The following is a 17,452-nucleotide window of genomic DNA, read 5'->3' as shown; positions in this document are numbered from 1 at the left end:
ACTGCCCTACACCCTAAAACAGCACCTGCAGCACCAGGTTAGTCTCTTAGACTTTGAGAAACAGGAAGCTGAAGTTGTCACGCAGAATAGCCAGGTTTTTACTTTCAAGTTCTCTCTCCTCTCTTGCAGTGCTTTTGGGGAAAAAAAAACAAAGCAACCCACAACACCCCCTCTCACACACAAAAAAACCCAACTCACCATAAACACACTTCAACCCCAGTTTCCATACCTGAAGTTTAGGTGCACTAGAAGATACCATCCACCAGGCTAAGTCTCCTAAATGGATTTTCAAACTGTAAGCGGTGCCAATTTTCATGAGATTTAGGTTTGATTCAAAACCAGAAGCTAGATCCGATGGTGTAAGGGGAAGAGCATAAAAAGAGGTGGGGCGGATTACTTCTGCAAAAGCAGTGGGAAGTGTTCCTGGTGGGCACGGAAACAGAGTGCAAGCCCACAAAGGGTGACCTGTAGAATACAGTGAAGAATTCTACGCACAGAGCCTCTGGACCCAGCTACCTGACGAGGAATGCACTTAAGGGAAAGCTTCAGAAAACACGTAAGTTTGACAGCGTAAACAGTTCAGTGGGAGCCGATCACCTTGAAGGTGCTATGAAAGGGTACAGCAAAACCCACATGACCAGCATGTTCTGTTTTACGGCCAAGAGCTGCTCTTTCCACAAGACGACAAACAATGTTTCTGTTTAACCACCATTCAGTGGCCACATAAGCCCTCTGAGAAGTTATGAGCTGGACAGTCTTGTGATATTGTGCCTTCCCAATGCCCGTTTCAGATGAAGAGTCTCACGACTGGTAAGGCTGGAATACGAGCGGCATCAAGAAGCTGCCCAGGGTAATAGCAGGAAGATAACTATATCCAAATTTATTCTGGGAAGGAGTCAGAAATGCCATTAAAGAAAGAAGAAAAAGAGGACACCGGATTACATGTGGTATGAAATAAGAGATGACAGTGGGGTGATAGCAAATATATACCAAGAACTAGGTTTCTGCTCTGAGAGATGCCCTCAGAAGCCAACCAGTGTTAGACAAGGAAAGGCTTGAACTGATTTCAGAGAGGGAGGAGACAGACTATTTGTATACAGGAATTAAATGCTCCTGAACTCCGGGTAAAACTGCATAACGTAAAACGGAAAGTACCTTTACAGCCTAACATTAAAGCCACCCTTTAATACTTCCAAGGGAGAAGGAAATCCCAAGCTTCAACCTCATTAAGTCTTCTGTTAAGCTAGAACCTTTAGCAGTAACTGTGATTCCTCTCTACTTTGAAGGGATGGAGCGTATGAATCTGATCTCTCACAATGCCAATCCAGAACCTGGCAAAGCTTCGTAGAAGGAAGTAGGATCAAGCAGTTCTTTCCAGATGTATCAAACCTGCATTTCTCATGGGTCAGCGCATAGCATTCCCAGCACAAAAAGACAGCATCTTTGATCTTCTTCCTTCTCTAAAAGTATTACGAAACCAGGAAGACGGAAGCTCAAGAACTCTTGGCTTGAATAAAAGGGTATTTTTCATTTTAATTTTAAGATGTGGTGTATATAGAACATGGCGATGCTTTAATTAACTGCTGCAATTGCTAGTCTCCAGTGCTACAGCTCTCTCTTGGAAGCTTTTATGAGATGTTTAAAAATTCTGTTCTCTCCTAATACCTTTTTGGGCTAACTTATCTTCCTTCTCCTACCCAGCAACTCCAGGAGATGAGACAATCAGACTTATTATAGTAAAATAGATAGAACCTTTTCTGCAGAAGTTAGGATTTATGCTTTTCCAGACCAAATCTTAGGAGACTTCTTATTTATAACCATTTAGACCTCAGAGAGAGCCTGTTTTTCTCTACTTAGAGCACTACCCTGACACGGCTGTGTAACTCTTCCAGCAACAAGCCCATTTTTAGCAGGAAAATCTAACCTGGATATTGGTCGTATTCATTTTTTCAGTTTGCAGAGTTCGTTGGGCAAATACTACACACCCCAGCAAACAGTATTCTTAGACTCGTACTGAGGTAAGCTGTCACCAATTCCCCCCCCCAACATTGTGCTACGAAGTTTAATAGAAGTAAGAAGTCTGAAAGGCTAAATGTCACACCAGAGAAGCATGATGAACCCAGTTACAACAGCTTAGAGGTTTCTCTTCCATGGGAATAGCCAAAAGTTTTAGGAACCTCTATGTATCTCATTTTAACTCTTCCTAGCTATCTTACAAGACTGCCCTTCATATCAATCTCCTTTTTAATTCTTATAACCTTTCCTGTCCAGACTCCTGAGAATCCAGTCTTTCTCCCAATGATTTCCAGTTCCCACCTGCTACATCCAATTTAGAACATCCTGAGCAATCTTTTCCTCCTCTTTTCTTCCTAATTGCTCCAGCTGCTGTGGAGAGGGAGAAGAAAAAAGGTCTCTGTTCTCAGCCCAGTGCCTGCTCCATAACCCAGCCCTCTCCCCAAAAAACATAGGCCTACCAACAGGCAACGCCTCTTCCATCTGTAAAATGTAACAGTCATTGATCAGTTGAACAAGAGGCCCCAGAAAACACACCTAAGAAACAACGCTAAGGATGAGCGGCAGGGAGAATTGTTTTGTGTTACCCTTGAGAAAAAGTTATTAAATCCTGTTTTAAGAGAGAAACTTTTAGTACTCGAAGCTCTGGCTGGAGAAACAGTTTCTAGAAACGCATCATTTGCATGCAGCAGCACTCCACTTTACCTGGACATACAGAACAGCTTGCTTTTAGCCTGGGAATAAACTGTACCAGCAATCCGACAGAGCTGTTCTTGCATCCATCGAACATCAGCAGGCATGTCAGGAAACCAGTTTACTAACCTACAATCGTAAACAAAATGCAGTTGTTCTGTAAGCAGCAGGCCTAATCCACATTCTGTTTTTACATACAACGTCCAACAAAATAACACAGCTTTCATTGTCCCCAAGTTAACTTCCCCACCAAGCTTTCCAGTTGTTCCCAATCTCCCTCAATTCTCAGCTAGCCCACTCATCTCTTTTCTACAAGCTAAGAAGACACAGACCACTGCATCTCTGATCCGTGCTGAGGGGCTGACCAGCATGTGCATTCCACACCCCGTGACCAACGTTTAGGAAGCCTGTAAAATACTCCTGTCTGAGACCTCTTTCTGTGTGGTAGGGACTTTCTGCTCAGTTTAAAGTTAGGTGGAAGAGGAAAGAAAAGCAAAAGACAGGCCCTATGGAAGATCAAACAAGGCAGAAACAGAACAATGTCACAGATGTATTTTATTCCTGATGTTGCTCTTAACAGAAGGCGGTTACACCAGAGGGGGTGAGGGGTAAAAACCCACAAGAAAATTCTGTTGAAGCTTATTTCCTGTGACCTTTTTTGGTGGATGGAGAAAAATGGCACATTAAGTGGCACAGAAACAAAGTACTGGAGTTCTACAAAACCCACAAGAAAATTCTGTTGAAACTTATTTCCTGTGACCTTCTTTGGTGGATGGAGAAAAGTGGCCCATTAAGTGGCACAGAAACAAAGTATTTTACTGGAGTTCTATGTGGTTACATTTACAGCACACTTGATTTTTAAAGTATTTTCCATAGACAGCAATGACATCTGCTGCTCAAGGACTGGAATTCTTTTAAGCAACCACAAACCAGGGTTCATGGTACATTCATTCAGCATAATTTCTCCTTCACGAGTGTTGAAAAAAAACTTATAAAATTAAGCCCTGTTTCAAGAGCACAACTTTCAGTCAACCTAAACAAACCTGTTCAGAAAATTTATACGGTGAGTAAACCCTGGATTTCACTCCTGACTTCAGAGAGAAGCTAAAGCACAAGAACTATCTGGAGAGAGGTCAAAAACCACTGCAGAAGACAGTAAGAGTAATAAAGAATGTGCTTCTGGAAAACACAAGGGTGCTTTTTTCGAGCAATTATGAGACAGCTACTAGTAATAAGAGTAAATTCTCTAGGAATCATCTTAATATGATTATTTATCTAGCTTTAGACTATAGAGGCCTTAGGAGAATGCTTTATGTAGATAAGAATAATAGTCTTTGCACAGTTACCACTTGAATTCTGGAGTACCAGAATGCCTACAACACTGAATAAGCTCTCGATGCGTGAATTTCAAGAAGTGTAGTAATTCTAAAATGGCTCATTAGAAGTTCCTTACCGTAAAGCCACAGAGTAAGCAGACTCCATTGGCAGTGTATACGGTAGCATCAGATAGGATATCACCCGCATCGGGAATAGTTTAGAGAACTGAGCATAGAATCCATTCTGTTCTTTACAAGCTTCCTGCAGTGCTTAGGAATAATTATTTTTGAAAAAGATGTTAGACTATTTGAAAACAGTTTAAATAATCTACTCAGAGTTTGGTAATCTTCAGTCAGCATTATCAAGTATTACTGAATAAGGCTCAGACAGAAAAGGAAAGAATTAATCTCAAGGCACTCTTCCCATAAACCTTCTCTATACTGTTTTAAAAAATGGGAAACGGACTCATACCACAGCGACAAGAGGCCTCACCTAGAACTCCTAAGCAATAAGTTTAAGAATTAATTTATAATAAGAGGATGTAAAGTCCCAATCTCAAAAAACCCTTATGCATTTCATTCCTGTCTTCATAGGACTCTAAGTAGAGTTTAAATTCTAGAGTTACACATACTCCAGCTGTAAGGAAAAATCACACCTGATGTTTCCTTCTCCTAAGTCATTGGGATCACAATTTTCAGATCTTGAAAATGCCAATCAGCAACCACAAAAACCAGCTTCTTAAAAAAAATAGGAAAGCCAGAGAATTAGAAATCTACAGAAGTCTGTTTCAAAACCAACATGGGGATAAGAAGTGTTTGGATTTGAGGTTCAACATTGGTGTGAAAAACATGCTTACAAAAACACTGTGCACATACAAAGCCTATCCAAAACCAAATGAGAATTCAATTCATGACTCTGCAGTATCAAAAGTAGCTTATTCATCCTGCTTCAATCTCATTTCTGTAGCTAAATAAAAATGCACTTGTTCACACTTAGTAAGTATTGAAGAAACTTTTTTGGGGGGTGAGCTAGTCTCTGATATCATAGGCAGTTATAAGATTAAATAAAAAACATCTTAAGCAAATTATAAGAGTAAGCAGAGGAAAAAGAAATCAAAGTTGGCCATTCAAAGTTACAGGAAACAGTCTGAAGCACGTACCTTTACGAAGTCTGGGAGGCAGACTCTCAAATATGCTCTTCTCTAATGGCCATGGATTTTGCTTCAGCTGGTCGTTAAGGACTTCCATTTTCAAAGTTTCTACTCTGCTATTGTCCGACAACTTTTTTTTCTTCATATGGTCAACGTGTTGTGCAGCCTCATGAGGGCTTCTTTTTGCGAAGGACAAGTGGATATAAATTGAGTCATTCAGAATACCTGAAAGAGTCAAGAGCTTCCACTTAGGCTTGATCCACGGGTCTTCAGAGTACCTGTACAGTACCTGTGGGCTGTGTATCTGTACAAAGGCCTATCCTCAGGGAACATTATCTACCCAATGTCAAAACCACTCGCTCTTATAATCCCACAAGTGTTTAAGCACACTGATGAACACTCCTTTGCAGGTTTAGGTCTTACTTTTAAACAGGTTCTAAAGAAAAGGAAAAGGTGGACAATTAACTGAAACTGCACTGGAAATATACAGTCATTTACCAAAACTGTTTTCCACCAAGAAAGTAAATGATTTAAAGGAAAGGAGGAAAACTGATTTCATATTTATTTGAAAGAAAACACTTAAAACATATCAGACATTTAGGAAATTTGACATGGCAGGTATCACAGAAGTACCTTGACGCATTCCTACAACAGTATGGAGAAGGAAAGCGAGGAGGGTACAATATTGTTTTAAGATATATCCAAAGCACAGATCTAAGTCAACGTTGGTTACCTTGCAGAACTGGTGCCAGTTAAGAAACAGCACTGACAATTACCTTAGAAACAAGCACTAGATAATGAGCACAAAGTGAAAAATAAAAGAAGGGTATTTATAACTGTTTTCTGGAAACTGAGTATGAAGATATTTATAAAGACTACCAAATTTGACTAGGATCCATACCTGCATACAACAGACTCTGTGTCCTACTTACTCACTCCTAAAAGACAAATGTCAAAAGAATATACAAGGAATTTGGCCAAAAAAGTTATCTGAATTTTTACAGATGGGGAGAGAAGTGAACTCCTACAGTTCAAATAACTTAACAAGAAAGGAGATGCATAATTAATGAGTTTGGAAAGGTTATAATTATCACTGATCAAGCTTGAAGTAAGACAAACCCATGACAGGGTAGGAACAAAGGTGATCAAAGTATTGCGAAGAGGAGGACAGTAGTGCAAGAGGATACGAGGGAAAGACACCAAGGAATCTCAGATACTGGTTTCAGATGGAAACATGCACGCAGGAAACTTGTGGGTGCAGTGCAGCATCTTAGCACAGACAACCACAAATTATAAGGCTCTTTGTATAGCTTGTCTTTTAAATCACCTGGTAAAAGTTATAAAGCATCAGTCCCTCATTAAATATTTACTAATATTACTAGAAAAATCAAACTCTTAAGCAGAACCATGACATTCTTTCACAAGAAGATTGTTCCAAGAAAACTTGAATATTTGTTTAGCTATAACGGAGTATAAGCAGCGAGCACATCAGTTTAAAGTGCATTACAAAACTGCAGTCGGTACTATCTGTAGTAGTGCCAGCATCACACCGTGGTTTCCATTCCCCTCATCCAACCCAGTACCAGTTTGCTTCTGCATCCAGACTACAGGGGCTAGGTGTATTTAACACCTGGTAGTTAACTTCATGCTCGTATCAAGGTACTGTCTTTAACCTGTTTGTCTCAAGTTTGCAGAGCAGTAGCATTTATTAACATCAAATGCGTTACTAGAATTCTAGGAGTAGAGCAGAGCAACTTTCCATTCTTCTTCCTAAACAGCTGGGTCTCAACAACCGCGACATTACCAGTCATGTTGTAATGTCTTTCACCAGACAGAGTCAGGATTTGTCTGTCACTGAGTTTTCGTTGGTGTTACCCAGCTCCCAGTTCTGGACTACAAGGCCGTACCTAGAAATTCACTTGGATGGCAGCAGAGAAAGGGTGGTAAGACAGAGGTTTCACAGGGGTGGGAAACAACAGCCTATACTCCTATCCTTCACAAGTAACACAGAAGAAATAATAATATTGTGATTTCCCTAGAATTCTAATTCTTTGGTAATTTCACTTAACACCTTAGCATACACTTCACAAATTTTGACAGAACCCTGAAAGTTCAACTTCTGTGTGGCAGCACAACTTACCTCAGTTGAATAGTTACTACAACTATGTCATTTCTGTGAGAACTACACGTATCATGATCCCTTCAAAAAACCTCAAAGAGCTAGCCCCTTCTTAGCTACATAAGATCCCCTCGCCCTTTTTTTTTATTTTTTTTAATTCAGGGTAAGGCCATATCATCAATAACTATCCAAAAAGGGTAACATACCGTTCTCTTTCAAGAATTTGAGAGCATCTGAGTATCCTTGCTCACAGATCTCTCCTAGTACCTGCAAGGACAGGTTAAGTGAGTCAGACAAAAGAAGATTCAACCCAAGACCAACAGTCTGCAGAACGAAAAGCCGCTTCCATCCACCCTCCATTCGTGTAGGAAACGTTTACATCAACAATTCAGACTCAGGTTAATACACCTGCTGCGATGGCACGTACATGATCTTATCTTTCAGGTGTAACATGCACTGAATTATTCACCTAAACACAGCATCATTCTAACGGATTACAAGGTTTTCCTCCCCTTTTGTTTCTTTGACTAGTCTTTCAGCAGACACAAGCAACAGTGAAACAGGGTGGCTTGGAGTATGCCAGTTCCCCTCCTCCCCTCCCAGTGCTTCCCTCTTCCCCAGACTATGACAAGTCAGCTGGGCAACTCTCATTCCCAAACTCAGACTTAGTCTTCCATACGAAGACATCTTTCACCAGAGGCAACACCAGCTCACCTACACAGTAGTCCTAGACAAAAAAAAAATACAAAAAAATTAAAGGCTACATAAGTAGAATTTAACAATTTTCTTCAAGTGGTCAAAAAGCCCGCAATTAAAAAAATGTATCTAGAGCAGTCAGGAACATTACTTCTCCTCTGCAGTATATGCCAAGGTAATTTGCCAAGTTCTCCTTTTTTCAAAGCATTTTCCTCATCAACCTGCAATCAGCAGCGCTTAGCGGAGTCTGAAAGCAGCTCGCCCGCGTGGAGTATTAATCGCAAACTTTACAAACCCACGAAGCTTTAGGACTCCTAAGTTCTGCAGCACCTGGTTAGCAGGTAAACATGAAGGGACTACAAACTGGCAGTTACCATAGAATTCACACTGCTAAATTAATAAAATCCTGTGCTAATTCCCAAATAACGCTGAAAGCCAACAGCAGGACATGCATTTTTAGTCTGCGAGAGACTAAAAATATGGAGAATGAAGACCAAACATGGAAAAATAGAAAGAGAAATGTCACCAGAGAAGTTTACATGACTAGGTGGAAAGCTAAGCTTACTGCAGCTTTCTGCAAAAGCAAGGCTTTTACACGGGAAGATGTTTTAGTAAGGCACTAAGAGCAGCGGCTTACCTTAGGTTCTGGCGGAAAGAGCGCTTGCGTTAAACGATAAAGGTTCCCCAAACTGAGCTGAATGCTGGTGTTGGTCAGGTTCATTTCATGGAAGCTAGCAGAATTCCCCTTTGGGCAGATATCGCACTCCCCAGCGAAAGGCGAAACTGTGATGGTATTCTTCGATTCGTAATGAGGCAAGTTGTCACTAATTCCTCCATCCACATAGCGCTACAAAAATTAACAGAAATAAGAAATCCCAAAGGCTGAAAATTTATAACTAGCAGATTTCCCAGGCAAGAATTAAATAGCATTTAAGACTGTAACAGAAACAGTCTCTGTCTATGCTCCCAGGCTAAACTTATCTTCTCTAATGCCAGTTAAAAAAAAAACCATTCCTACCTATAGTGGCACAGGTAGACTAAGAGTATGCTACATGGGATTTTTCTGTATGGTTAAGAAAGAGCAAGTCCGTTTTAAAGATCATAACCCTACACAACATGCAGAGAGAAAGTCGCACAGCTCTCCTCTTCCTCAAAGGAGTGCACCAACACCAGAGTACTACTTAGAAAGAACGGGAGTAAAAATAGCTCTGCACTTCAAAGCGCAAGTTGTCTCACGCTAAACCATTCAGTTAGAATAAGGGTAACCTAAAATCACTCCTACTAATCGGAATTTGACATAAAAGCATCAAAAATATTTGTACAAAAGAAACTGCAAGTAAAAAGGGACGGGGCTTCAGAAACGCTGCCGGTCAAGGCTGTCCCTTTTTTTAGCTGTGCCAGGTTGTGCTTTTGTCTCCTTCACGCTGAATTGCCCATTCCAACGGTTTCAGTGCATCACCATCTCACGACATTTTAAGATCCAAGAACTGAAGACTTCTGTATCGGGTAACTCATCTCTAGTGCAGCAGCTGCTGTGGCCGAAGACAACTCCACTCGCTCACAATGACCATCTTTCCAGTGGGGCCAACTGTACCTTGTTTGTTCTGACAGTGGCAAGAGACCACCCGCCCCACTGGCTTAGCAGCTGCATTTTCCGTCTTCCCAAGCAGGCAACAGGTGGAACCTGTAGGTCCTCCTAAAACCTCCATGCAACAGAGCAGGTGCTTTGAGCAGGAGCAACCTGGATTTATTGATTTCATCTGCCCTCGTACTCACTCCCTGGCCTTTCTGAGAAACAAATTAGGAATTAGGAAGAGGACAGTTCAGAGCAACTTATCCAACAAACTCCAGAGCAGCCTGTTCCTACTTGTCAGCTGCCTTGGACACTTTGGACCCAGGAGCACGCAGCTACTAACAAACTTCCTACGGGTGTGTAAAGCAATAACTAAAGTACACGTGCAACCACCGAGTCCTCTGTGGAAGTATCAAGCACCATATAACAGGGTTGGCAGAGGAGGAGCCGTAGCATGCAGCCTTCTCATGAAATTATTAAAAGGTGGAAGTACACATCTGAGTCACTCTTCTACAGAGGTGAATCGTCGTATTTCGGAGTTTCTACCTATCTAACATCTAACTATCCCCCTAGGAATTTTTAAAAATCAAACCCCATTGTTTAAAAGGGGTAAAACAACCCAAACCAAACCCAGCGCACCCAAAAGCTTCACCACAATTGGCAATTAAACCTATCTACTGAAAGTTGTCCTTAAGTCTTTGTTTTAAGGTAAACCAGCAGAAAGCAGCAAGCCAGTACACCGAACGATGCTACAGAGTTTACACACTTGACATTCTGCTGCGTTTAAGCCCCACAGGTGTCATGCCAGGCATATGCAACTGTGCCATTCTTACTGTTACATCAAATATGCCTCCTACGCACCAAAATAACTGATCAGAAGGATACAATGATTCCTTCCTTCAAAATAGGATGAAATAAAGCATCACTTTGTACGTTTCTATACTCTCGACTAAGCCTTTTAAAATAACATTGTTGTCTGGTGACAAGAACTGAATAGCCAGATTAGCCTGGATCCACCTAAACCTTGGATTCAGTCCAACATCCTGTTTTCATAACACCTTAATCTGGAGGAGTTTAAGGAGACATACAAGGTTTAGAAGTCCAGATAAAGAAGAATCCCTATACAGTTCTAATCACTTTTGCTTAAATTTGAGCATGAAGAAGAAAATAACATTCCATGTCTATCCTTGACCTTCTAGCACTTCCAAATTGCCTTGAGAACAGCCTGTAACCAACCACTGTTAAAGATGGTTTGAGTGTTCCTTCAATATTCTTCCCCCGTCCTTGCATAAGAAGCACCGAAGTTGGAAAGAAAGCAAATGCATGTTAAAAAGCCATGAATGTCACTGTCGTGACTTGAAACGTGTGTCTGCTTCCAGACCTGTTAATTAGCACACCTGCAGCGACCTACACTAACTCTTCTGTGGTCATTGCCCCTTTAATTGGGGATTTTAGAAAATCCAGTATAGCCATGAAGTATTAAGAGGTTTTGTAACCAACAGTTCCTGTGAAGTAATAGAGCAGACTAATACACTGACACTTCACCTTTAAAAAGCAACCTTTCTTAACACTCAATACAAATGACAGAACACCTTAAAAAGCTTGGTTTTCAGCCAACCGAACATGGATTTTCAATCCAATTTTAAGGCAGATCTACCTACAGCAAGAACACAAAGATACACAATAAACTATCTCATGAGATTTTTTTTTTAGACAAGCAAGTGACTCTTCCTATGAATTTGTGCAGGTGAGTATCACTGTCTTCAATAAATATTTATCCTTAAATTAAATTCTATCTTAGAATACCCTTTTTTAATTACTGCATCAGCAAGCAAGAAATTAGAGAGAGTACAGACATGTATTTCTTCTCCATCCTGCAAAACACACATAATGGATCTTCCACACATCTAGAGTTTCCTTACTTTTTTCGAAGAGTTGTAACATGCAGCTATAGTACTAGAAGCTGTGATGAAGGTATTTCTTTTGCAGTAGGATAACCAAAAAAACCATAGGCATTGTCTCTTAACATTTTCAGAATAGCTAGAACAATGTTTAGTTCTTAATAAGAGACTTACCACACCTCTAAATGACGGTGGAATTAGGCCACAATAAATAGGGACGAACGAACTACAGATTAAAGCCTGTAGGAAAATGAGACCATATCAGTCAAATGGTAACTGCTCTATTACTGAGATTACTCTTTTATTTTTATCTCTAAAGATGTTAGCCAAAACAAGCAAGTGAGCAATGATAAAAATCCCCAGAAAGTACAGTTGAATTAAAAAAAAAAAGGGGAGGGGAAAAAGGGCATTAGCAATCATTATTTTAAACAGGATGAGGGTATTCCACATTTCTTTTTAGAATGTAACCACACTCCATCTAAAAAATTGTAAGACTCACTAGAAGACCATTTCTAGAAATGCTAATTAGGAAGGAAAAGTTTATGCTTATTCACTCAAGCTATATATTTTCCTAATAACCAAAGTAAACAACTGGACACAAACATCAACATTCTGGGACCATATTAAACTAGCATTGTAACTGATATTAAGAATTTTAGAGAGCTTTTTTTTGACTGTTTCTTGATCACAGCTTTTATGAGAATGACCTTAAGGAAAGTCTTATTCATGAAGTTTCATAGTTTCATTAGACACACCACACTTTAAAGGCATTTCTCCTTTTTAAAGTTGGTCCCTCTCACCTGCTCAACTGAGACAATTCACAGATACAGTGACCGGGAAAACCAGTAAGTGAATTTAATGTAACAAAGGTTGAACTCATCTTTAAAATACCATCCAAGTCAAAATATCCTCAAATGTTGAAAATGGAAATCCCATGGATGACATTAAACGGACTTAATCTTAAGAAACTTTTAAAAGTTGCCAAAATAAACATACCTGGACAACTTCTTCTTTAGAGTTAAAATTAGATATCAACGCATTTTTACCATCCGATACTCTGGTTAGTGAAATGCAGAGTCTGCCCGATGACAACTGGTGAGTGTTTTCTGGAAGATTTCTCATCAGTCCATCTCTTATTATCTTTATCACATTAAAGGAAGGATGAAGAGGACCCAGATTTCGCTTTCTAGCTTCTTTGGCTAATGCCAGAACATCTGCACAAGCTTGAGCTGAAAATAAAACGCATTTAATTTAAGAACAGAAGATATGTCAAAAAAACACAAACCACACTACTAATATATCTGGAGCTCCAACTTTTCTCTCCGATTGCTGGCATGAAAACCGAAGAGCTTTTTAGCAGACAAAATAACTGTCCGCTGGTGTTTAACACAGGTTAGGAGTTTTCTGAGGGAAAGAAAAAAAGTCACTTTAGACTTCCAAATAGAAATCCTAGAGAAGACCCAGCCACCGAGTTCAGCTTGTATGGTATTTATATGTGGACTGCAGGTGTAAAATACCCGCAAGACGCTTCTGTTGGAAATCATTCGTTCCAGAAACACACTCTAAGAAAAAAGAAAGACGAGCGACCTGCCGTAAGCATGTACGCACGGACAGGCGGCACACGCTACACCCATAAAACCTACAGATCTGTAACACCTCTCACACAGGTCTCCACCTCAGCAGGCATGTTTTTACCAGTATGTAAGACAAATTTTCTTTTTTTCCTCCAGTCAGCATTTGGGAACTAGCTCAAACCCCTGCAGGAGACACGGCCGACCCCAGAGAACACTGAAACGCCTAGTCACGGTAGGAACAGCAGCTCATCCACCCGCGGTGTTTTGTTTGAGTTTTTAACGTCACGTTTCTTCAGGGCATACCTTGAGGAAACTGCCTGATAAGCTCCTCAACTTGGTAGAGGAAAGGGGGTGGGGAGGAAGGTCAAAGTAACAGCTGATTAACCTGAGTGATATGCTACAAGGTCATGTAGAAGTATTTTCAGAACTTGCATATTTTAATTTACATAGCCCTTTCTAGAATAGACAGGATTAACTTACCAAGTTACATGCGAGCACTGCACTGGGAACAACTCTGCTTAAGCCTTTGAGTTCAGATTAATTTCCAAAAAAACATGATCTTGCTACAATGTTATTCTCCCCCCCCCAAACAATAGCAGTACTTAAACCCTTCTCCTTCTTAACCCAATAAACTGAGAGCCTATGTTCCAAAGAGCATCTCTCCAAAACTCCAAGGTACAGACATCCTCCATTTTTACCACTACAATTTTTTTTCAGTCCACCCTTGCAGAGTGAAGCCTTGGGCCCTGAATCCACTGACACCAGTAGCTGACCTCACCTCCCACCCCAGAAGACAGTGACCCACCTGGACACAGCTCACGATCAAATACAAGCTTATGTTGGTAAAACACATTATACATGCAATTAAAAAGTGGCACAAGTCCCATTCTGGCAAGTGCAGAAGTTATTTCCAAAAGCAGTTATGTAGACAGTTTCGGCAGTTCTATTTTTCATGCACTCGGATACAAATCACCACCTCCCTCCCTTTTTTTTTTTAATAAGCTAATTTAGCAATGTTACACCTTCTCAACTTTCCAAAGAGAGAAATCAGGCACATTGCAGGAGTCAGACGCACTGAACTGCCAAAACCCTGTCCAGGAACAGCTGTCAGCATATGCATTCATTTCCTTTTACAAAATAGTACATTTCTGAAAACTTATGCACCAAGCAAGTGAATTGCTTGTTCTGAAATAACAGACCAAGAGCACTGGGTGCATGGGCACGCGGGCAAACAAGTACGCACGCTCTCACTTCTCCTCCAGGTCTTGGCTCTTTGGCATCCTGTCAGACTGAAGCTCAAGCTATTACTTAAGTTTGAAGCACGGTAACATCTTCACTTATTTGCGCTGCAGGTCTGTTTCTGAAAAAAAAAATTCAGCAAACCAGTGCCCTGTACTAACCCTGTCTTGTGATTATTTACCTCGCACCATAAAAATGTCAGGCAAGTATCAGCTTGCTTTACATACCCCCTTAAAGGGCTGCAAAACTGATGACCTCTAAGAGTTTGTGTTTCAACCCCTCTCATTTTAACTTCCCTTCAGAAAATAACTACCCATTAAAACGGAATTCGATTTCACAGTTTACCCAAGAATTTCTACATTTGATGTAGCCTACAAGGGAAAAAGAAAAAATAAAGTGTACATATTTCATTTAGTGTAACCTATTTAAAATATGAGAAGGGCTCCTAAGCAAAACAAAAAAAGAGATATGTGTGTCTGCCCAGGAGCATGTGATATTAAAACAATGAAAATTTTAAAAGCTGTTCATTATTATTTCAACAGACTTCATGTATTCCAACTTCTCCTCCTCCTCCCTCCCTTCCTTTCTTCAACAGGATTAAAATGCAGTTACCTCTTACACTGGTGTATCCCAAAACAGGATCTTCTCAGAAAGGGAAAAAGGGCTAGAGCTCAAGTCAGACTAGAACTTTAGTCAGACCTCAGTACATCGGTTGTATTTTTTGAAACGCAAGAGAGCTAAAGAAATGAATGTTGCTATTAAAGGTAAACTATTTCTAGTTATATTTCCATATTCCTAATTATATTTCTGTACTCCTATTTGTCATGGTTAAATAACTCTTAATTTGTTTACCACAGAGTAAAATCTGCCGTCATATTTATAGCCCCCACCAAACCTGTTCTCTTCAGTGCCACAGCAGCACAGATGAACACATCGCCACCAAAATACCAGATCTCCAAGACATCCATGGGGAAGATCTAACAAGAGAACTGTGCAGGTGTATTCCCAGTCTGGAATAGCCTGAACACACTTCATCCTTAAAGGAACAGTCACCTCTTAAGTTTCTCCCTCTACCTTCCTTCAAATTCAATGAAGGAAACTTTATCCTCAGCCTGGAAAAGTACACTTCCCGCCCCATTCAATGGCTAATGTTTAAATTTATTCAGACTTGAAATTCTACGCTCACAATTTGCCTGTCCAGCAGGTAATGTGACGCACAAAAACCCCCTTTATTTAAAACATCTGGCTACAAACCTCTAAGAGACAAAATGTGCACGCCAGCGTTCTCAGAAACCCTGTTCGTACGTATACGTACGCACTCGGGCTTCTGCGTGCGCCAGCAGACGTACGAATTCGGGGCTGGGCCCAGCCGAGTCCTGAACACCTCCAAGGATGGAGGTCCCACCACCTCTCCGGCGACCTGTTCCAGTATGTCACCACCCTCACGGTAATCTTCCTTTCCTTAGACCTACGCCGAAGTTGTCATGTTCCAGCTTGTGCTCCCCACCCATCCACTACCCACCTCTCATGAGAGTCTGGCTCTGTCTTCCCACAGCGGAAGGTGACGGTGAAAACACGTGGAATACCGCATATTAAAGTCTGTCAGTGTAAGGGAGGGGCACAACACGAACCAATGAAATATATCAATTGTTACGCTGCACAGCTTTCCTTATTTACGGTCCTCTGCTTTCACACAAACCCACAAAAAACAAACAGCTAATACCTCCTCAGCTTGATGAATTTACAAAGATTCACAGATTTCAGTATGGAGCTGGTTTTGAATCGTCTTCCAACACTCCCAAGTGGCTTTTTTTAAAAAGAAAAGTTTTCAGAAGAAATCGGCTTGCCTACAAAATACAGTGCTTTGGGCAGCGATCCTATACTTCCTACCTATTCTGTTAGAGTCAAGCAAAAATCTCAGTTGGCATATGAGAAAAGAAAGACAAGGGGATAACCTGCAAGTCTCAATTATTAACATACTCAAAATTTTTAAAGCTGTTAATAATGCATACTCTCAGGTAAACAATATACGATTTTTGTGCTTAAGAGCACCTCAAATATTTAAAACAGCTTCCTTCTTAAATTGTTTGCAATGACTTAAGACTTAAAATTGGATATGTGCTAAGAATAAAGTGTGGATAAATATGATTTGTTTTAAAAGCTGGTATTAGGCTCGTAATAACTCAAGTCTGTTATGATAGGCCATCAGAGGAAAATTAAAAAGCTTAAGTAGCACCAGTTTACTGCTAAAGCTTTCAAGAAATTAAGCACGTGTGATAGAGATCAGGGGCTAAGCAGCAGGGACAAGCTACAGAGAACTGTTTGTCTTAGTGAATTGGTCCCTCAGCAATTTAAAAGCAAAACCCAAACACTCTTTAAAATTCAAAATAAGGACGTGCTGCTTTCCTCCTCCATCTCCAAGTGAGATGCAATGTGAGTTTACAAAAACCTTCCAGTTCGAAGCACCGTTAACAAAAATGGTCAGCGCTGGGTCATGAACGAGACCAGCTTTGAGTCAGTGGATTTCTTTAAAAGAAAAAACATTTCAGATTTCCAGATACTTCATAAACCTTTTAAACTACCCTAAACACCTTGATATTTTACTTAGATCAAGCTTGCTTTAATGTCAGTCATTAATGTCAGACAGATAAACGTGTATTTGCGTTCTCATGAGTCCTGAACGGGTAAAAGGACGGTATACTTTTCCTACTGCTAGAAAATAAGCACTTACTTCGCAGGAGAATGCAAACATCCCTTATCCTACATAGATTCACCACCAGATCAGCTCCATTAGTTAAATCATTACTCAAATCAGTGATTTTAATCAATCCGCTGTTCCTAAGCCTGTGCCTGAGTGGCCTACACGGCACAGTCTGTGGGCTGGTGAGAGGAAAAGCACCTTAAAGCTACCTCAGCCCTGACCGCAGCGCTCGGCCGCAGCCCGAGATCCGCTGCTTCAGGGGAGCAAGCCGGGGCCAGCCGAAGCCTGACGGACAGAGCTGCGTTACCATCGCCTCAGACTGACGACAGCCTTGGTCTGCTGGCCTCGGAGGCGCGAAGGGCTCTGCCACCTCCCGCTCTGCAGCGGTTTGCAGCTCCTCGGCTTCGCACGGGGCTGTCATCAGCCCGGCACTGGCTGCCCCGAGGCCAGCAGGCACCGGGACGCCTTGGGCGTCC

The 17,452-nt window shown here is 40.9% G+C and overlaps 1 protein-coding gene across 1 annotated transcript in view; it reads right to left on the bottom strand.

Annotated features, from left to right (window-relative positions):
• Positions 1–17,397, bottom strand: part of LOC104507978 (patatin-like phospholipase domain-containing protein 2) — an 18,398-nt gene extending 1,001 nt beyond the window's left edge. The window contains exons 1-8 of the mRNA XM_010149433.1: positions 17,186–17,397; positions 12,459–12,708; positions 11,637–11,702; positions 8,626–8,835; positions 7,499–7,559; positions 5,183–5,398; positions 4,160–4,292; positions 2,719–2,835 (exon numbers count right to left, since the gene is read on the bottom strand). Coding sequence (XP_010147735.1) covers positions 2,719–2,835; positions 4,160–4,292; positions 5,183–5,398; positions 7,499–7,559; positions 8,626–8,835; positions 11,637–11,702; positions 12,459–12,708; positions 17,186–17,397 — 1,265 coding nt within the window. The remainder of the gene's footprint in view (positions 1–2,718; positions 2,836–4,159; positions 4,293–5,182; positions 5,399–7,498; positions 7,560–8,625; positions 8,836–11,636; positions 11,703–12,458; positions 12,709–17,185) is intronic.
• Positions 17,398–17,452: the final 55 nt, after the last annotated feature.

Source organism: Eurypyga helias, unplaced genomic scaffold (genome assembly GCF_000690775.1).
Source record: "Eurypyga helias isolate BGI_N326 unplaced genomic scaffold, ASM69077v1 scaffold23853, whole genome shotgun sequence".
NCBI lineage: Eukaryota > Metazoa > Chordata > Aves > Eurypygiformes > Eurypygidae > Eurypyga > Eurypyga helias.
This window is presented reverse-complemented; position numbering and strand designations above follow the sequence as displayed.